At 41.8% G+C, this 22,365-nt stretch overlaps 1 protein-coding gene across 1 annotated transcript in view; it reads right to left on the reverse strand.

Annotated features, from left to right (window-relative positions):
* wdpcp (WD repeat containing planar cell polarity effector) overlaps window positions 1–22,365 on the reverse strand; it is an 87,543-nt gene that overhangs the window by 13,358 nt on the left and 51,820 nt on the right. The window contains exons 10-14 of the mRNA XM_087850043.1: window positions 18,798–19,401; window positions 13,149–13,337; window positions 12,568–12,691; window positions 11,420–11,483; window positions 1,903–2,002 (exon numbers count right to left, since the gene is read on the reverse strand). Coding sequence (XP_087706169.1) covers window positions 1,903–2,002; window positions 11,420–11,483; window positions 12,568–12,691; window positions 13,149–13,337; window positions 18,798–19,401 — 1,081 coding nt within the window. The remainder of the gene's footprint in view (window positions 1–1,902; window positions 2,003–11,419; window positions 11,484–12,567; window positions 12,692–13,148; window positions 13,338–18,797; window positions 19,402–22,365) is intronic.

Genomic DNA, 22,365 nt, shown 5'->3' on the forward strand with positions numbered 1-22,365 from the left:
GTTTGGATTTCTGGACTTCTGGAATAATGTCCTTTGGACAGATGATACAAAAGTGGAGATGTTTGGTGTCACATTTGATGAAAACCAAACACTGCATATCAGCATAAATACCTCATACCAACTGTCAGGATGGCTGTGAAGGGGTGATGATTAGAGCTTGTTTTGAAACCACAAGACCTGGGCATCTTCCAATCACTGAATCGACCATATGAGGCCATCTGTGTGATAGATAAAGCTTGGCCGAATTTGGGTCATCTACAACAGAATGGCTGGAAAAAGAAAAGAATCAGCGTTGCGATGGCCCACTCCAGACCTCAACCTGACAAATACTGTGACGGGACTTTAACTATTTTCCTCTATACCCTGTGATTGCACCTCAGTTTACATCAATAAAGACGGGTGTTTACAACCACCAGTTTTCGGGTTTTTCCACAGGTAGCTGCAATTTGTATTGCAATGTGTATTATCCCCTTTTATGTAAAGACTTGCAATGTACTTTCTTTTTACCGACTTTATGTCCCATATTACGAATTACAAGTAAAGTAAAATCTAGTGACACATAATGAAGCTTCAATGCTGTAGAAACATCATCTACTGCTATGCAGCAACACAGAATAAGCTTTGAATCAAGTAGATAAGTTTGCACTGAATATTATCCTTTTATTCAGTGAAGTTGTGAGAACTGATCAGGACCCAGACTTCTGACTGTGAAAGAAAATTATAGGCAGGCCATACAAACCAACGTTGTGTTTAATATTCATTAATTTCTTTGTTTTCTTTACTTTGGCAAGTTAATATTTGATGTTTTCCCTCTTCTTTATTTACACTTTATCTACACTTTCTTCGTTCCTCACTTGTTATTTATTTTCCCTTTTCACCCTCCTCCTTATTCCCACTGTCATGCCTCCTTTTTCTTTCTCCCTTCTGTCCCTCTTGCTCTAAAGTGCTGTTGTCCAAGGATAGGACACGCTGCAGGTGATGGAGGCAAATCATCGAGGACATAATTAAGAGGCTTATGAGAAGGAGTGTGCGTTTTACGCATCACATTTGAAATATAAAAAAAGAAAACTGCATGCAAACAGGCCTCACAGTTAGACAAGCGCTCATTTTCATTCACAGACAAACACACAGACACTCAGCCGTAGGGGTTTGACCTTATACAGTCGAGTTAAATACCTCTCTTGCTTCATTTGGATGTCTGAGTACACACACACACGCACAGCCTTCCAGTGTGTTTTAAGCACCAATGAAGGACTCTTCCGACATGTTCATCTAGTTCCCTCACAAATTTGAATGTAGTCTGCTCACCCGTTGGCCCTCAAAGCTTCTGTGAGGAGTTGTGTGTGTGTGGTGTGTTTTTGAGTGTGTGTGTGTGTAATCAGGAACGTAGCTTGATCCCCTCTGGTATGTGCTTTCGGGAGTGTTTGTCAAAGGGCAGCAGCAGAGGCTGAAAATGACAGAAAAGCTGGGTCTTTCCTCCTCTTGCTGGCGTCAGACTACGTTTCATTAGCCTGACATTAAAGACTTTGTCTTAAATGTATAAAACGTAATCTTGAAATATCTACGGTGTGGGGCTAAATTTTAATTGTCCACTGTGTAGTCATCACTTTATATCATTTGTGACAAATATTTCCTGCAGAATCTCACTTTTGCTCATTCTTATATACCAAATGAGCACATGTTTTCAGAGTTTTGACACAGCTTTACTCTGGCAAGCATGATTCTCCTCTGTGCTGTTAAAGGAAGGCTAGAGAAAAAATCTGCTCTTAGATGTGAGAAAAGTGTGTCACAGTGGGTGAGTTACAGAGGTTATCAGGTATCCACCTCCCATTTCAGATGTGAGGAGAAATAACGAGTCACATTTAGTGTCTTTTGGTTAGACATGATGATTACTTTTCTTACCGTTGCCTGCAATGGTCCGGGCCTCGATTTCATTAGCTTTCCTCTTGGCCACATCTGCTAGCACCAGCTCGCCCTTATCACTGGCAACATAATGGAGGTCCTTTGAAGGTAATGCAAGAAAGAAAGAAACGTGAACGTTAATCTAAAATGAATCTAGGCTCAGATGACAATAGGGGTTTTTTTTATTTGAGGGGTTTTGGGTGGGGGAGATGCGGCATTTTGGCGGGAGAAGGAAGAAACAGATGAAATGACAGGAGGAAAAAATGAACCGTTTGAAGCCCAACATCAGAAGGAGCACCGGTTTGGATAAAATGCCGGTTCCTCAAAAAACTTTGAAATCAGCCTGCTTGCGCCTCGCACCATCACCAACCTCCTGCACACACACACGCGCACACACAATCACGCCCGCTTCTCTGGTTTTGAACTACGGAGGATGTTATCAGTCACATTTCAAAAGTGTGAGAGGAGACGAGGGACTGTTCACCTTTCAGAAACGCTGGTATTCTCTCTTTACGGAGAAACATATCCAGCTGAGCACATTACGATATCAGCCAGCGACAATATTGGAAACAGCATGTATCCTCTGTATCTCTCTGTTTGAGTCTCACATGGCCACAAAGATGGAGATAATGTGGTTAAATGATGTCTGAGGGTGGCTGATTTAAAGCCCAGCGCTGCCACATATTCATTAACAACCACACTGAGTATTACATCTCACTAGTAGGAGTATTACATCTGCTTCTACAAGCGAGGCAGAGGTCAATTCATTATTTATTAAATTGTGGAAAAATACAAAAATATCTATTTTTTTAAAGTGATGTGCTTCGAAAATGCCAGAAACAAATAAAATAAAGGAGGTGCTTCTAGCGTTTTGCAAAGAGCCTTTCCCCCTAGAGCCACACGTTCTGTGTCCAGGTTACAAAAACACAACTGGTGCAGATTTATTGAAGGCTGTCCAGCCTGGTACGTTCAGAGAGACGTTTCTGTTGCATCAGATTTGGAAGAGCTGCAGCTGAGACGTTCTCATTTGCAATTTTGATCAGATGGAAGTAAAACTGTAGTTTTCCCCTGCCATTTTTTTCCTCTAACTCACACTCTGGATTGATAATGAACAAAATGAGACGTGTTTCTAAATCCTCCCATTCAAAGAGCCCGAGCTTTTCACCTTCAAGCTTACAGTTTTGTTATGCACTGAAGTTGAAAGTAGAAATTCCAAACATTAGTTGAGGTCTCAACTTTATTTTCCCTTTATGAACTGTCTGAATTTGACCAACATCAAACAAAGAGAAGTTTTTTTTTTAAACTATATGTCACATCAGATACTTGTAATTGTCCTCTAGTTAATAAATTAATTACCTTTAAATACCCACTGCTTGTTATCATGTCACTTGTTTAAAAAATTAAATGAAACTTTGTTTTTTTCTGGACTCTTTGTTCTTTTGGTTTGTTGGTTGTTTTATGTTATTAGGTTTTCCATTCACTGTATGAATGCTTGCTTGGACCACCTTGAAAACCGAGGCATATTTCGCAAGAGGTTTTATCTAGAAATGATAAATATGAATACTAAAAAAAAAAAGGTTTATAGTGTAGAAAGACCCTGGGAGCTCTGTATTTGGTTGTGTTTATTCACTTTGTTTTGTCAAATTGTTTTCAGGCATTTTCTTAATTTGCATGTGTGTTAAGCTTTCAGGGACACCCAATTAATCAGACTTTTTGGATATCAAAGGCAAATACAGCATACTATAATGATCAGTCTATAGATAATTTGCGTGTATTTTGAGAGTGAAGCAGCTTAGTTCATTCAATGAATTTCAGAATAAAAGGAAGAAAGCTTTATGCTTCATATCCTGCACGATGATCACTTGTTGTACATTTGTGAGGGCAGATGTTAAAGGTTGGCTTTGTTGTTTTCATGTAAAGACACTGGGAGCATCATCACCGTGTTGCTGCAGTTGTTGCATCCTGTGAATGTGTTAGCAACGCTGCTGAAGAGGCCAAATTTACAAACTATACAAATGTGAGAAAATGTTAAAGTCTGTGCAGTAATAATGGCAGAACCTCTGTAACATTCGACCTCTTGAATTGATTGAAGTGGGAGTGAATCAAACCCTCATCCTGGCACCCCACGAGGGTCGAGTGAGAGTCGCAGGGTTTCCCCGGGCTGAGTGCAGGGCCTGAGGCTCCATCAAAGGGTACAGCGTGTTAAGGAAAGTCTTCCGCCTCAGCGACATCACAGGACATCACTGCCGTGACTCAGGGCTCGCCATGGATAACCCTCAGCTGGCTAAAGCCAGCCCCCAGCTGAGTCTGCACCCGGCCCTAATACCCCCATATTGTAACCCAGCTTTTGTACCCCCAGAGGAAAGAGAGAGGGGGGTGCTAGTTTCCAAAAGAGGTGTGGAGCAGAGAGGGATTGAAGCAGACAGAGAGCGAGAGTAAAGGGGAAAGAGAGTGGGAGAGACGTGCTGAAATTGAGGAGTATGAATGGGAACAGATTGGGTAATTATAGTGTGGTGCCTGCCCTCTGTGGCGAAGAGTTAGGAGGAAATGTGAAAATGGCCGACAACAAAATGGCCTCAAAAGAGCCTAAATCGGCTCCCAGGACTGAGGTGGCCAATTGAGCCCCTGTGAACGAGGAGACATGGCCCCTCAATTAGATATGAGTGAGGCTTCTTAATTGATAACAAACAGAGCAGCACAAGATTAAACAGACGAGGAGGGAGAGGAGGCAGTACAGTGAAATGATGGAGAGGCACGTGAGTGACAGAGCACAAGGGAAGGGAGAGGGTGAACAAGACGTAAAAAGACGAAAGAGAAGCAAAACTCACAACAACAAGGAGAGAGAAAGAGAGAGCGGGATGACAGACAGAACAGAACAATATGAACATTTGATGTTGGGGCGCTTTATTCCAGCTTAGCCCCTCATAATGCTGTCTGAATCTGAGGAAAGAGACCCAGTGAAAGACGAGTGAACAAATGCGAAACGATAGAGAGACAACTGAGAGCTGGAAAGAGAGAGAAAGAGAAAGAGGAGTATCAGCCCGACTAAGAAGGGATAACAATAATACTGCATATAAAACCATCAGATATTACACCTCTTATTCCCCAACGCTCAAACGCGACACTAATCTTATTTATATAAGAGCTTTAGGGGTTGCAGCGAGCCAGCTAACCGCACCGATAAAGAGGGGCGTTTTAGTGGGCCATATTTGGGGAGTAGAGGGGAGGGAGGTGGTGGATGCTAAGAGCCCGATATTGCCTGATATTTGGGTTACCTCCAAATAAATGAGGGATTAGGTTAACTGGCACACAGCAGCGCTTACAGCACATTAACTGACGGGCTCGTGTCTGTATGTTTGCAGTGTGACGTGTTGGCTTTGGACTCGGGATCGATGAGAATGAGCATACACATGCATGCATGCATGCACTGCACTTTTTTAGGCGAGCATGTGTGCACAAAAGCTTATTATGGAGTGATAACAGCATATAAACTCAGTGTCCTATGGATGTGTGGCCGTTTGCAGAGACTGCAAAATAATTCAGATAATAATAATAATCAGATATTTGTAGATTTTTAATTCTTCTGTAATTTTCAATGCATTTTTAGTGCCTTTCCTTATTGCCTCAAACTTTACAGTTTATTCTTATAAATCAATGCCCATTTGTGACATCAAACTAACAACCAAATATGAATGTATTCTTATTTTAATAAAAGCAAATCAAGTGGGTGGACATGGACAACACATCACTTGAAAAGCAATGGGTTATTGGTATATTTGCAGTACACGCATACTCCACTCATACATTCAAATTGCAGCGTTACACGTAAAGGTCAGTTCGATCATGTGGTTTATTTCTTGTAATGCCTGGCATTTGATAGCTCTGTGAATTCCAGTGATGCACCTGTGAGCCCGGAGTCAAAATGATGATGGTCACTTATACACGTCTGAAATCTCAACATGCAGGGATTAGTGAATGAGTACGGGCACAGCTTTTGCTCTTTGATTCATGGGGGTGGCATTAAATCCTGATGATTACCTCTGAAGCAGACACACTGGAAAATATCTACCTGGACCTAGTCGGCTATCCCTGGTGATAAACACACACAAATAGCTGTGAGTCCTACAAGTTCTAACTAAATAATAAACTAAATTTTGAGCTCAGGTGGCTGCTGAAATGTTTAAGGACACAGTTATCATTTAACGGCTGCCAACGAATAATCAGTTAAATAGTGAGAAGAAGCCTGGACAAAATTCCACCCACCCAATTCTACCAAAGATCGTCCAGTCGTGACATATTTAAAGATGTTAAATATGCAAAAATGAAACAGAGAGAACAATGACAGAGGCTCACATACAAACTATGATACATAAGTATTCATAGTGCAGTGTGACTGCTAATCCTGAAGATCAGTAAAGTTTAATTACAACTTTCCTATCAGACTGGTGATTAGTAACCACATTTTCTGAAAAAGACCTGAAAAACATACTATATCTACTTTTCTCTAGGTGTCACGCACTTCCTAATTCCTTCAGCCACCTATCGAAGGTTGGATGTGTCTCAGACTTCCAGGACTGCAGCAGAATTTTTCTTGCTAACAGTGGTAATAATGAAATGGCCTGAGCCTCACAACGATCATTCACACTGCTTAAATCATCAAGCCTGAACACTGCTGCAAAAGCGGAAAGGAAAAATAGAGTTTGGTGAAAAATTCAAATAGGTGACCCCAAAAAGTCTGCACACAGAATAAACCGATAGGATAGGCTTCCTTGCTCTGTTGATATAGATATACTATCGAGTTACTATGATGGTTTTCCAAGCATTTTTCCTACACTTCAGCAGTAATCTCAGTAACAGTTCTACTTGCCAATCTGCAGAGACTTTATTTGTTTTTTTATCACAACATATTAATTGGTTGTCGAATGGTTGTGATCAGATAGCCACACAACATCCATCCATTTATGCAGACTAATGTGACCAGACTGGAAAAGCATTGGCACTTTTCTAGTCTCACTTACCTCTCAAAGCAGTTTATGCTACTAATCACACATTCTCCACTGCTCATCCACAACCGGCTTAGAATCACCACTCATCCAAACATACATGTCTCTGGAGGAAAAATGCACAAACTCTATACACTGGCTGGAATCAAACCAGGAACCTTTTTGCTATGAGGTGATAGTTTATTGTGTGAGCCTATGCACAGTCAAAACTTACACCTTCAGCACACCAAACTCAATATTACCAAACAGCACATTTGCCAAGCTGCTGAAGAGGAAGAGATTTCCTTTCAGTTTTCAAACAGATCTACATGTAAATTGTTTTTTGGAAATCTTATCAATGATGTGAAAAGATGCCTTTTCACCTTTTACTTTTTTAACCAAATTAGTTTTTGCTGGGTGGTGCAAACACATGCACACAAAAACATATTAACAACCTGACATCATTTAATCCTCTGTACACGAGCGTATCCGTTTCACATTTGTTTTCTGACACATCTGCTATCCAGGAGTCTTGCGTTTGACTTCTATCTGATAGGCCTTAAGGACTTTAATTGTGCTAATTGCTTATCTGAGCAACAACAATGAGCTTACTGCCAAAGATGTGCAATTCCTCCTCCACCTACAGCACTGCCAAGCCTGGCATCAGATAGGAGAGGAAGATAGAGGGTGAACCGAAAACATGCAGCTCGCCTTACTGCTTGTGTATCTAACAAGAAAAAGTACAAGCCCTCACTGGGGAACAAAAGAGCCGGCATCAGATTTCGGCTATCACACAATTTGATTTAATTAACAAGCTACATCAAGAGCCAAAAAAACCCAGGAAGAGAAGAAGAAGAAAAAGGGGAGGTGGTGGAGGGAAAGAAAACTTGACTTGGCTGACGAATGACCTAATTGGTTACATTATCGACTCATTATCAAAGGCTAATTAGGGAGCTACTAAACAGCATCAATTATTTTTAAAAAATGCAAACGACTCAGTAACCCCCACTACCAACTCTTCATACACCCCACCAACCTCCACCACCACCACCAATTCCTCCTCCCCCTCAATTTAACCCGACACAAGTGTTTCATTTTAACAAAAGGTTTCTTCTTTTGGGGAAAAAAGGCTTGGAGGGCCTCTATTGTTAGCTGGGAAACAATGGGGCAAGAGGGGACAGGGGTCTGATGATAGAGGGGGTGTATCATGCTGAGCATTTCTAGAAGAGGTGAGCACGTTATCTGTGTGCATGTGTGTGCTCTTTACCAAGTCGACGGTGCGTTATTGAGTTCTATGGGCGAGTTTGGTAGTTAAAAAGAGTTTGGCGAAGGTGGGGGTTGCCCTCATTAACCTCCTCCACCTCGACTCGATCGGCAAACCAGCGGGTTAAAGCAACAACACAACCTAATTAGACAGAAGGACAGAGCGAGGGGTGAAATGTCAACGTCCTCCTTCTCTCGCTCTTCTCTCTTTCGCTCTTTGTGCACAATGAGGTGCTGCTCTCTTGGTCGCTGAGGCAAAAAAGTGCTTGAAAAAGGTTGTTGTGACTGAGCCTGAACTTTGTTACAGATCCAGCATGACAAGGACTTGCAATTATCTGTTAAATTTGGTGAGAATTCCCATAATGGGCCATCACAAAGGGATCTGCAGATGCTTAGTAATTCTGTCTCTGAAATTTGTTTGTAAAAGAAACAGAAAAAAGGAGAGTAAAATAGGGCAGATGTTCAAGAGCTTAGAAAGATGTCACCTCTGCAACATAAACACTACATATGCTGAATTTAAAATCAGCATAGCAAACCAATCCATAGAAACCGCTCTCCCACATACATCACTTTTATATTTATATATGTTAGAGATGCATTTATCTCCATGCGTAGATTTTTTACATTTACTTTTCTCAAACAAGAAGTGAGTGACCTCGCTCCACAACCATACCCATGAAATCTCGCCCAGTCCCGAGAGCCAGTGGACACTGACACAACGGTACCGGATAAAAATCACACCAGCTTCACACAATCTGGCTTCAAGGTCACGTTCTGTTTGCTGCTGTGACCCAAATCCTCTCTGCGAGGGAAATCGCTTTTTTTTTTTTTTTTTAAGAAAAAAGAAAAAGCCTCATTTTACCAGTTAGTAATACACTAATCACAATTTCGTGATCTAACTAGATCTTCTTGTCTGTTTAGGGGCAACATTACTCAAAAAGGTGTGTGGATTTTTACCTGAGATGAAGCTTATTTAGGAAGGCTTCTCTATCGCTGTCAGAGCCACACTGTTTATTGTGTCCCATATCTTTTCAAATATATGACAAATTATAGTCGCTAAAAATGGGAGCTATAATCTTGATGTTTTTAAGAAAATATGGCAGACAAAGAAGAATTTAGAGCAATGACAGAGGTATGTTTTACAATCACATTAGTGCTTCTGACTAAAGATACAAGTTATCATGTCTGCATCGAATCATTTTTAAAAAAAGATGACAGAAGAAGATTGTGAAAGTACATGAAGCTTTATGGAAAATATGGCAGAGGCTTTCTGGACTGATTTTCTTGACCTCTACTTTGCTGACAGTACAGGCCGCCTTCCGCTCGGGCTGATTTGTCCTGTAACTGACTCCACCCATCAAAGCTAGTTCATACCCTTCACTGAAATGTATTATGATTACAGCTTTCTCTCCCCTCTCGCTCATCTGGACACAGTTTCATCTCCCCCTTCCATCATTTTTGTGTTACATTTATCATTTAGTTTTCCATCTACACCACAGCCTCCTCCCCTCCCCTCTCTGCCCCCCTCTTTCCTTTGCACTCTTTCAAGGTTCACAGGCTCGACTCCACCTTTTCAATTCGGCTTCCCAGCAGCACTACTTAGTGGGGAGGGAATTGGAACCAGTGCTATCAGTGTGATTGAGGGACCAAGAGGAGTGTGTGTATGTGTGTAAGAGGGTCTGTATTAATGTCTGGGGTGTTGGTGAAGCATGGAGCAAAGGGGGCCCCATGAAAAAGGGGGTCAAACACATAGGAGCATTTCAGCGTGGAGTGGAAGAAAGAACGAGTTAGAGCGAAGATGAGAGGAGAGGAAAAGGCTGAGCTGAGGCCGTGGAGGTTGTGAAAAGATAGAGGCCCATACTGAGATCACACCTGCTCTCTGACACGCAACACACACACACTTGTATGGGTTACAAGTCATGTGCAAATGAAAGTAACAAGGGTGCAACAGTGAATGAGCAATTATAATAGGTTTTATACCAGTGGAAGAGCTGCAGAGAAGCTCCCTATAGCGCATGAGTCAACATCTAACCCTCAGGAGTCCATCTAGAGCAGATACACCAAACGTGTTTTATTTCACTAACATAATCTAGAGTAAACATGTTAAGAAGACCTGATGAAAAGGTTCATGTACACAGATTCCAGATTTTTTTTAAGAGACTCAAACTACAAAAGGCATAAAGGTAAGCTTAAACAAACAGTTATCAGAGCTCACAACTTTTTTTTACTGTAATATTATAAGTGATTATGATAAAGAATTTCCAAATATTCACTGGTATCCGTTCATCTATTTTTATGAGTTGGGTTCCTTGCACTTTAACACTTTCTTCAACAGACAAAAAAAGAAAAGATTCAGAGTTTTCATCGTTCAAACCTGACTGCTGAAAATGAATACATTATAAAAGGTGCCCAAGAAAGACAAGACTCAGTATAAAGTATAACAATAGTCTACCGACATGTGTCATACTTAATGTTATAAAGCAGGTATTTCGAAACAAATACAGCTATTGATGAATGAAGAAAAATGGCGGTAAGCATGTTATACATCATGAACAGTCCTAACAGGGTCTCAGGATACACGATCCCCAAATGATGAGATTTGCAGAAAACAGGTTCAGTCCATGCAGTGGTAATTTGGACTAAAATTGCAAGAAAGGGATCTTTTAAACATGTGTGGTACATGCTATACCATTCTATTTTCACTGGCATATTTTAAATATCATTTAATTTAAAAGCCAATGGCATATAAATTTGAGATATTATCACAGATATTATATGTGTACCGTAGTTTGTTAATCCCTGTTAGCCAGAAGCTTGTGGTTCAGATTCTGCTAAACACTCAATTTCACACAGTTCTTTTTACTTTTGGTTCTGCATGATGTAAGACAGGAGGGATATCCTTATATGGTCGTCTCAGATGCACAGCTTTGACTGTAAGCAACCCACTTGTTGGGTAAACAGTCTGTTTGTGAGCAGCATTCACTTTAAAGTAAGTTGGCTTGACAGGAAGATGGTCTCAAAAGAGCTATAAAACTGATCAGCAGCACCAAATCCCAGTTAAACATAAATATGGACGATTTTAAACCTTGAATCATTGGCTATTTTCATTAGTTCATTTGTTAAATTAGTTGATAATTAATGTCCATGGAATTATATATTTTATTTAAGAAAAAAAGGCTTCCTTGTGGATTCTGTTTTGATGTCAATAACCCTTTTTGTGACTCTTTTCCCCCTCAAGAAAGCACATAAAAGGAAATTTTCTTTCTACTCACCATGAATAAATCTCTGGCTTCTAAATCTACAGCGAGGAGGAAGGCCTTCTCGAAACACTGGTGCCTGCAGAGAAAAAAGGAGACGGTGAAAAAGAAAGACAACACCCTGAACATGAAAGCAAAACAATCATCAATCTAAAAATACATGCTTTGAATGAAAATGTATAGTTAAATAAGTCTAAGGTACATTTACGTGCTTGCTGTGGTCTGCACGTAGACACACGCCTCAACACAGACACGCACATGCACCTCTGCATTCAACACTGTCAATAATTGAACTGAGAATAGCGAGCTCTTTTCCTATTATCCAGAATTAAAGCTGGGAGAGAGAGCTGTATCTCCCAGTACAAAACACCTCAACTTTCCCCGTCTACAGTCGACATGAAACAAACAAACACAAGCAGAGAGAGGAGGTGCGGGAAGGGGGAGGGGGGCGCCTTCCTTCATTTGATGTTGATGGAGAGAAAAAGAATGCAGGTAGGTGATAAGAGAGGAGAGGACGAGGGATGCCAAGCAACGCTCCAGCTCGGCTACAGAGGAGGAAAAAGAAAGAGAGGGAGAGGGAGCGGGAGGTAATTGCAGGATGGAGAGCAGTGAGCAGCAGTGTGTGGGAACAACAGGGTCTATTTCAGTCAAACAGGCGTTTCAAAAGGCTCTCATGGCAGAAGGGAAAATGAAACAACAGTCTAAACAGGTGCATGCGTGCTGCTTTGCCTTATGAATGACTCAAAGCTGCATCAGTATGTGTGTGCAATGAAATTCAAAAGCTATTTCTGTTTTAGAATTTTTTTAATAGCAATAAAGAGAAGGAAATAAGCAGTGTTAAATTGTTTCTGAAAGAGGTTTTTGGATATTATTTCTTATTCTGATTCTCCACCCTGTGCTGATAAACTGCACTAAAATGTTCCAGTAATCCCTTGAAAATAGTCTGTGTATGTATTTGTCTGTGCAAAGTCTTCAGAGATCTGGAACCTGATTGAGGAATGTACTCTTAATGCTTTTACTTTTTAGATGTCTACATTTTTTTTTATTTCAGGAGAGCTAGACAAAACACAGTCCTTGACCCCTTGAGGACATGCACAAAGTAAATTTCTCCCTCAGTCCATTTAATTAAGACCACAGCAACAGCACAGAGTGAGTGGTGTTACCTGAGGAGGTGGTGAAAAAAGCGCCGGGCGTACTTGCTGATTGGCTCCCTGTACTCCAGTATCACTGTATCAGAGAGAGGCACAGGTGGGGCATAAAACACACCCAGAGCTGCTTCTAGCTGGGCTACAGACAGATCAGAAACACACACAAAATTAGGAAATGCATGTGATGTTTGCATGGAAATTAGCTAAGAATATTTAAGGATGTGTGTTTCTAAAGCTAACAATGTAAAATTTGTTGTTCTTCTGCACAAAAATGAGATTTTTATACAATTTTATTTTATAAGAGAGACAGTTCCAAATCAAAGGCTCACTGACTAAAAGCAAAAGTTAACAACTAAATGAAAGGAAACTAAGATTTGAAAGAAAAACATCCGAAATATATCAAATATATCTAAGCATTCATAAGGTTTAGTACATGGAGGTGCTAAATACAGCAAAATGTAGACGAAATGAAAGGTAAATAAAAAAAATCTTCAAGCACTGAAAGTCGACAGGTTAGGTTAGACTCGTGAAATTTGAAAAGCAGCGATTTCGATTTGATAAGCATCACCAGGAAATGTAAAACCTATCAAAGCCACCTTCTCTCTCTGGGTTCAGCTCCATCCTCAGCAGGTGGTTGGTGACTGAGCTCAGGCCTCGGTACATCTCATCCCCCATGGTGCTCCAGTCCATGGCCTCTAGTATGCCCAGTGCCTCTCTGACTTGACCACAACGTAGCCTCTGCTGCAGCAGCTCCCCTGGACCCATCTGTCCCCCCGTGAGAGCTCCTGTCATATTGAGGAAAGGTTTGTAAGAAATAATAATAATGTGGTTAAGAAAAGACGAAGAAAAAAAATAATGAAATAATCCAGTTTTGATCCAGATGGGCATTGAATTAAGGGAAAACCCAGCAGACACAACAGGTTTCACATACATGGTTTGAGCCTAGTCCCATACTAAAACAAAAATTCAGACAAAACTACCACTGAAAAAAGATTTAAACTCTAGGGCGAGGATTTATGCATATCTGGGAAACTGAGGTTTAATCAGGTGCTGCTACATAGCACACAATTGATTCTCCAAGTCTCTCGGAGAATCAATTGGAAAGGAAGATGTTTTTCACAAAAGATTTTCCTCATTTGGCGTTATGGTGATGGTGTCTAACAAAATGGTACAAAATGTCCTGTAGGTCATTGTGAAGACCTCACTAAATGATTCACATCATTTTCAGCAACTCCTTTATGCCCTAATGGATCCTGGGAAATAGAAGATACATGCGTTTTATTGCATTCATTCAGAACAACTTTTAAGGATCTGCATTAAGAAACCAACAAAAATAGGAATAATTTATTCAGTATTTCTATCTTTTGCTTCATTTTTATACCTTTTTGTTTAGTTTCTATATTTCTATATTTCTATTTTTATATTTTTTCTAAGATTTTGATGATAGAGCAGTATGCGATTATTGATCTTTTCCTTTCCATCTATACCCTTAACAGTTTATCCAATTTAGGGTAGCGCGGGTGCTGGAGGCCTATCCCAGCTCATGAATACCAGTCCATCACAGTACTGAATGATACTGTATATTTTTATCTTTCTGTGCTACAAAGAGGGGAAATTCTGTTTAAGCTTTAACAGTTGGTGTGATAATGATTCTGTGACCGTGCAGAATAACCTGGAGGAGTTACTTAAGTGAGTGTCCAGTGGATCAGTTCTGACTCTGAGGCAGCACTAGATTTGTTAGACCAGCATCGACTCGTCAATCAATTAGAGAGGAAGTGTGTTCAAGCCTTCATGTGTACTTTGTGTCCATCAGTTTCTGTGTGCAAATGCAAAATAAAAGCAAGCTTCTCATCCTTTAACACTGAGCAGAGTGCATGTTAGCATATGTTCAAATAACCTGCCTACATGTTATTGAAATATTTAGCTCTTTAACAGAATGGAAACCTTTTCAGGGTGTAACCAGCCTCTTATGGGGTGTGTCTGTGTGCTACTGCAAACGATATTATAACACAGAGTGACCTTTACCCCAAGATCATTTGAGGACTGCTCTGATGGACTGTACCTTCTGATCAGTGATGACTGACTGTGCTTTTGTTTGTGCAGACAAGGAACATGTTGAATAATGGAAGAATGGCATTTTGTACCCTTAACCGCAGCAGAGGTGTCTCACTCTGTTTCTTAAAGTTCAAAGCACATATACAGGTGAAGGTGTTGAATGCCAGGAGTAATTATGCTCTATTGTCACTTAATCACGAAGGTACATAATGCAGCAGATGGAGGACTCCCTGGCTCATTCTGATTTGCGTGAGACGAGTTGGTACAGGACCATGCTCTGACAGTAGTTTCACCTCACTTCTGAACTAATAGCCTTTTTCACATGCATGCAACATTTAACACTCTGCTGTGTACGTATTAAAGTGTATATATTTACCGAACAATTTCTGGACATGGCTAGTGGCATAATAGGTGATCACTGACAGCAGTACTGTCAATGGGCCATGCTGCAGGCAGGCAAGAAAAACTCACTACTGATTCTAGTCTAATTAGTATCTGTAGGGCAGGGGGATGGTATGAGCAATTAAAATGACAAGCTGGCAATTAGCAAACCACCAAATCCCCTAAAGAGTGGGCTAATGTGGCTAATACATCAGCTGAGTTGTATGTGTGTGATTTTTGGGTACTGTATGTGTTTAACTGCATGTATGAGTCCAGGAGTTGGGCGCTGACATCTGCTCTAAGCTGACGCAGACAATGGACCACACCTGTCCACACTGACTTATTTGACTGTGCACAAACAACACTGAGCAGGACAAGATCAGCACCAGCACGGAGAAACACAGAACGTAGCATAAACGTGACTAAAAATATGAAAGACCTTGGTCTAAAACATAAAAAACCAAAACGTGTTAACTTGGAACTATTATGTCACATAAACTCATTAGCTACTGAACTTCACATTAGCACAATAATCTAAATCAGCCAATCATATGGCAGCAAGTCAATTAATTTAGGCATTAGGAAGATTTGAAAAAAAGTTGACTGGTCTGTTGAGTCTAGATTTCTATTGCAATATTTAGATGGTAGGGTCACACTGGCTTGAGTCAAACGTCAGTTTTGTTGTTGGTGGTGTAAAGGTGTGGGGGGATGTTTCCTTGGCAGACTTTGGCTTCTTAGTACCAATCTAGGGGTTTCACTCAGGCACAGTATTAGGCAAATGTGGATTTTATTTTTAGAAGTGAGTATTAAGTAAAGCTACTGAAGTACCTACTCAAGTAAGTACTTCTGGCCTCAGATGGCTCCATCCTCATGGAGGAGTGCACTGGCTTATGAGTGGGCTTGTGTTTCATCTCTGGCTTGGTGTCAGTTGAATATAATAACCACCACACTGTGGAAGCACATGCAGAACTGAGGACAATGGGACCCATATAAAACGTCTAAGATAGGCTATGCTGCAAGTTTTAATCAGTTTTAAGATCAACTTTTTGTCTCCAAAAACCAGTCAAAGAGCCCATTCTCTCTGGGAAGACAATGATGAAGTAGCTTTTGGTCGCACACATGAAACGTGCCACAAATCCTTGAGCAACAAATACAAAAAGAAAAGGAAAAATCTAGCATGTGAAGTAATGTATCTGGTTCCTCTCACACCTCTGCACAGGTGGCTAATAACGGTGTGCAGTGGGTGTGAGTGTCAAAATCTATAGATAATGGCAGAAGCTCCCAATAAAACGCTGGAAACGAGTGGGGATTTCTGATGTTGCGATCAAACATGTAATTTTGACAGACCATAAACCCATCTTAGAAATGATGGATAACTCTGCTCACTAATTTTGACGAACAATATATGCCAGGCTAGATGAGTATGAACCCTGCTCGCGCAGCAGATCAACAAACTCACTTCCAAGTCACCTTGATGACCTAGTGAATTTTTTTATTGCCAATGAAAGAAGCATTAGCTTGGGTTCATTCTCCACACACAGTTACATCATTGTCCTTTAATATTTCCCTGTTTTCCCATCTGTACAAAAAAGAGAAATTGCTATTTTTTCTTGGGTGCTGTGCAGCACATTCCCCAGTCTGCCCCTCCACAGCCTGTACCAGTGCAGGCCCAGCCATGGCCAACGTGTGCCCAGATGAGATAACTCGGTGCAGGCAGGGGGGTGGGGGTGGGAGGGGGCACCAGGGAGGGCTGCCTCCTATGGAAAAGAGAGAACTTGGAGCTTGGCCAAGTCTTTCTTCCTAACCGCCTCACGACTCACTCCTTCTGTCATGTAGCGGGCCTTATGAAACAAGTCAATACAGAGAAGAAGCAAACAAATGAGTTGGAGTGAAAGTCTGTGTGTGTGTGTGTGTGTGTGTGTGTGTGTGTGTGTGTGTGTGTGTACGAACAGAAGCACAGAAATAGAAGAATACACACATGTGTGAAGGGGGGGAGAATTATCATGGAGAAAAGACGTGCAGTGACTTTCTTCATCAAATACTTGGCAGACGATCAGAGGAGCGGAAGCTATTGTTGGAAGACACCCTCCTCTTTCCCTGTGCACACAGGCAAACACAGTCAAACACGCACACACCCCTCAAACACACATTTCAAATGCACACTTCTACTACCTTCCTCCCTCCACCCTCACTCTCCTGCTTTCAAACTTCGGTAGAGAGTTGCGTGCCACTGTCACATCTTCTTTCCAAAGTCACAATTAAAGATGCTGAATACGTGAGTGTGCTTCGGAGGGTGAGGTGGCTGCTTCGTAAAAATTTTGATTGGCAAACTTTATCTGGGGACCCCGAGGGACTTCGCAGCAACTGTAAACGATTTATCGGAAAAATGCATCCCAGAATGCTCCTCGGGGGCTCGTGCCCCGGGGCGATTATTGAATGACCTCTGAGAGCGTGACTCCCGCTAACCTTCCCGCCTGTCAACAAATTAACTTCCTTCAGGAGTGGAAAGGTACTGGGACGACCAGCTTGACAGCACTATTCACACAGGCGGGTTCAGACACAGCTTCAGATCCAAAACAGAGCGAGAGTGTCTGAAGGGAGGAAGGCACCTTCATTAGGAAAGGGAGGCTGTGCCTGAAGTGTTTTCTACTTGGAACTGTGTAATGTAAAATTTAAACAAATGTGAGGGAACTTATTCTTGACAGAAGGAGTAAGAAATACAAAGAACTCAAACAGGAAAACAGGTAAAACAGGAAAAATGGATCTCATTATCCCTCTGTTTTACACATATGTTTATTCCAAGTGGCAACCTCCAGGGCTGAAAAGCAGGTCAAATGTCAAAAACTCCAATTGCCTGAGTGAGCACTTGAGGCTAACTTGGGGGGAAAAAAAGTTAATTTCCAAAAGTTAATCTCCATGAATTAGAAGTTAAAATATTGAACTTTACAAAGTTCAGAAAAGGTTTTGGGGTCCTTACAGCACATTTGTTGAGGCCTCAGTTACATGGGGTGTTGTACCAGGAATCTCCCTGTGATTGCTTTTGCTATGGTCAACCGTACCTTGCATGGAAGTCACTGGCTTGTCTGCAAATGCTCAAACTCACACTATGTTTGCTTTCAAAATGAAAGATGTGCTTTACCCCTGCAACCATATAAAAAACTGCAACTTCTACTCTGCAGGCAAACAGTCTCCATTTCCAGTTTGCGTTGCACTCTTCAGTTCCATGACAGCTGAACATAGCTTTGTTGCCAGCTGTTTGCAGGCAAGTTGGCATCTTCTATGCAATCTATAGATGACTGCGGCAACTTACTACTCATCAGCTGATCAGGGAACCCACTTTTCTCCCTAGCAACCAGTGATTACCACGAGGGTCATTAACCAGTCTCTAGGCCTCCAAAACGGAGGCCTTAAACTTTAGACTTAGGTTTACGGTCAGTAGCATGGCCACTTTGAGGAGGTTGAACCTTACAAGATGCCTCCTCTAATCAGTTTTTCTGGTGTTGGTTTGTTTTGGTGCATTTGTATAGCAATTATCTGAAGCTTAAGTCTTTTTGTGCCATTAATTGTCCTAACATCCAAGAAGAATTTTAGTGCATGAGATTTTGCTATTTAATTTATATGTGTTAAGTTAGCACGAGTTAACCAATATCCATGGTTTGTAGATCTATCAAACAGTCTCAGCACACTAGCAATATGCATCTTTATATAGCCCTTGTTTTTTCCTATACAAGATTGTGGTGATTGACAATAACAAAACATTCCTCATAATTTCAGAATACCATTTTTTTGTCCAATGTTATTTTACCTACCTAGTCTAAATCTCAAAGCTGCCAGTGGTCCACCATGAAAAGAAAGTGTGAGCATATCTGTCCCCTCTGGGCCTCCATCCAAGCCAGTCGCCCATTGCAGTCCTGCCAGGCCTCCCGAACAGCGCAGGTGCTGAGCTAGTCTTAACGTGGGAGCTGAAGCTACCTCCTCTGATACGAGCGCCATATTTACAGGTGCCAAGCCCACATCAAAGCACATCAGCTCCTCCTGTCCTCCCCCTACCATGACGACAGCCCCAGCAGGGTGCCAGGCGAGGAGGGTGGCCGGCACGGGGCATGAGGCTAGGAAAGAGATCCCGCGTCGTTGGTCGTACAGGACTAAGGAGGAGTCACTTAAGCCAAGAAGCAGAGTGGTCTCAGAGGGGTGACGCGAGCAGGAGACTGGGTGAGATGACAGCGGGATTCGGGTGACTGAAAGGCGGTGCAGGCGTCCTCGTGCACATTCATACACACAGGTATCAGCCCAGGACTCCTCTCTGAATCCCTGAGGCCCTGCAGGTAACTCCACTGTTAGGACCTGGTAGGGCTGGAGCAGGCTGAAGCGGCAGTCCAGAGGGTTGCCTTCAGTGTGGACTGAGCTTAGGACCTGACGGAGAAAAAAGTTAGAGAGGACAAGGGAACAGCTTCAGAAATAATGGCATGAAGAGAAATTTCGAAGTTGAAGAAAAATGATCTTGTAATCTTGTTTTGCACGGCTATATCCTGGCATGTAATGTTTCCACAGGAAATGGAAGCATGTGTGAAGGTACGCCTGTCTACAGACATCCCCGGTGGAGGCTTCACAGTTTGGTCTGGCAAATTCCTTTCTGAGATGCAATCCATATATGAAAATTAAGTACACATATTCACAGAGGATGATTTGTAATAATAATTTGCTTGACCCAAGATGCCTCATTTGCTGTTCAAACTTTTTGTTTACAAGAGGCAGCCAATCAGAAGACAACTGGATTTAAATCGGCACGTTTCAGACCAGACATGAACTGTAGGGGGCCACCAAGGCCCAGTGTGAGGAAAGGATTATTTTAAACAGTGATTCAAGCACAGCTACTGTAATAAAGAGCAAGAAGAGCAATGTGGAGTTTGAAATCAACATAGTCCTCCTTCCTGATACAGGCATGCCAGCATGCTGAAACAAGATTTGAAGGATGATGTCTTCTCTCAGTGTCGAGGAACAAAAACATTACTGTAAACTTTAGGGGAAGAGGGTGGAAAAAATACTTCCTCATGTCTCTGCATCTACTGTAGATCAAGTGTATTTAAAAAAATCTTTTTATTAGTCTGTATTCATCATCAAAGACCTTGTAATTTCTGTTGCTGTTTTAACATGCTCTTCAATTTGAAACCTGTTTTGTGCTGCAACTGTTAGAATAAAACGGCAGAGACAAAGACACGTGAGAGAAAGACAGAAATGAGTCATGCCGTGGCAGCAGCCCCAAACCCCCTGGAGATGGAAGAAATGGAGCCTTCCATATTGCTCATAAACACCCAGCTGTCAATCAAGACAGCTAATGATAAGAGCTCTATTTTAACTCAAGGTCAACAACATCTTCTCCCTAAGCATGCCATGGCTTGGCACATAATGATAAACAACCTCCTCTGTTTACCTGTGTGAGGAGCCAAGAGCTCAGCAATAGACATGGCAAATGACAAGAAAAGGAACCCTTTTCACTGGATACATGAAGAAATCTTGAATTTTTTTGACCAGTGGTCAAATGCAAAATGTAGATTATTTCTGCCTGGCCTACAACCAGTTTGCGTGGGTACAATGGTCCTGCTATGCAAACAAGCACTGACATTGAGGGAGACAGGCCGTGTCACGGGTGGTAGTGTCGATAAACACCCACAAGAAACCTGGAACAGTACGTGGATGACAGGAGAACACAGGCTGTACTAAACATCAGTCCAACAGTTACACAGTCACTAAAAGAGCTTTTTAGGAAGGATTTCACCTTACCAAAGCCTCTATCAGAGCCCTGCATTGACCGTGGCAGCTTTGGCTAAATGAGCCCATTTCTTTTCGCCATGTAGACAGAAAGAAGGATCGGCTGCCTGCCTGCCTGCCTGCCTTCCTTTCCTTTTGCAAAGCTGCTCGGCCCAGTTTTTTGGCAGGCATTGCCAAAAAGGGACTTAGAGGGAGGAAGGCAGGTTTTTTTTGCCTGCCCATGGTCTACAGCAGGAGAGAAGCAGATGACTGTCCTCCTGAAAGCTTTTTTTCCTCCCTATAATCCCCCAGAGCTAGCTCCTGCTGCACCCCAGGGGGTGGGTGCTGCGTGTGAATGTGTGTGTTTATTTGAAGCAGCAGGGTAGAGGGGCTCAATTCATGTAAAAGGTGGTGTATCCTGGGGCTGGTGCAGTTCTCTGGATAGCTTAATTTCTGCAAAGTGACACATGCGTGAAAATAAACTAGCACACAAATGCATAGCAGGTGAGGGTCCATCGTATTCACCCTACAGAACGCTGGACTCACAAGACCTACCTCAGTGCCACAAACCGTGACACCCCCCACCCTTCAACTACATCTCATCCTTTCAGCTTTTCATCGCATGCCCGGCTTGCTAGTGCCCGCTGCCTGCTGTGAGCCTGCATGCCACCATCGGGGGCTGAGGTGCAGCTGACTCAGCTCCGTTTCACCTGACAGATGACCCTCCAAGAACAGGGATCAGAGGGCAGAGGCAGCTAAAGTTCTGAGCCAACAAATAAATACTACATGGGCGGATTCAACCTGCAGCAGCCAATATTTACATTTTTAAAAATGTACAATGTGCACAAAAAACATGTATGACGTGAGAAAATAACAGCATGTTCAACCCAAGTTGGGATATTCATAACACAGCTGATGATAATTGCTTTATTACACTCTCAGCCCCTCTATAAATATTTCTGACCAACATTATTCACAGTTTAAATATTAAACCAGCTTTAGCACCATTGCACATAATATTCATCATCTAATCCTGCTCTGTGGCACATTTAATTCAGAATTGGTATCAAGAAAGTAAAAGAAAAAGATTAAAGTCACTAGAAAAGTGGATTATGGAAGTCAGAATCCAGGCTACTGAACTGACTAGTGCTTCAATAGAGACAGTGGCTGTGAAAAGTCCCTGAGTCTATCAATCCATGAGTGGCTGCAGGTCTTAATCCCATAACCCCCCCTCACCAATAAAAATATTTAAGTTATTTAAGACAGCAGTCCCCAACCTTTTTTGCGCCATGGACCAGTTTATGTCCGACAATATTTTCCATGCACTGCTCTTTAAGGTGTTGCGGATAAATACAACAAAATAAAACCAGTAATTGTACCAAAAAAGAAGAAGATTTATTTATAACACACGGGAAAAGACCCAGGGAAACCGAGTTAGAGATTAAAACGATAAAAAAAATAACACTAAAAACCGTTAGAAACCCTGAAAACCATGAATTTCACTCCCGAGTCTCAACTCTCGTGGCCCAGTACCAAATGACTCACGGACTGGTACCAGTCCGTGGCCCAGGGGTTGGGGACTTCTGTTTTAAGAAGTTCAAAAAACACAAAGATCGAGAAGAAGTGGCA

The sequence above is a fragment of the Neolamprologus brichardi genome, chromosome 13 (assembly GCF_056152115.1).
Source record: "Neolamprologus brichardi isolate AB-2024 chromosome 13, ASM5615211v1, whole genome shotgun sequence".
Lineage (NCBI taxonomy): Eukaryota > Metazoa > Chordata > Actinopteri > Cichliformes > Cichlidae > Neolamprologus > Neolamprologus brichardi.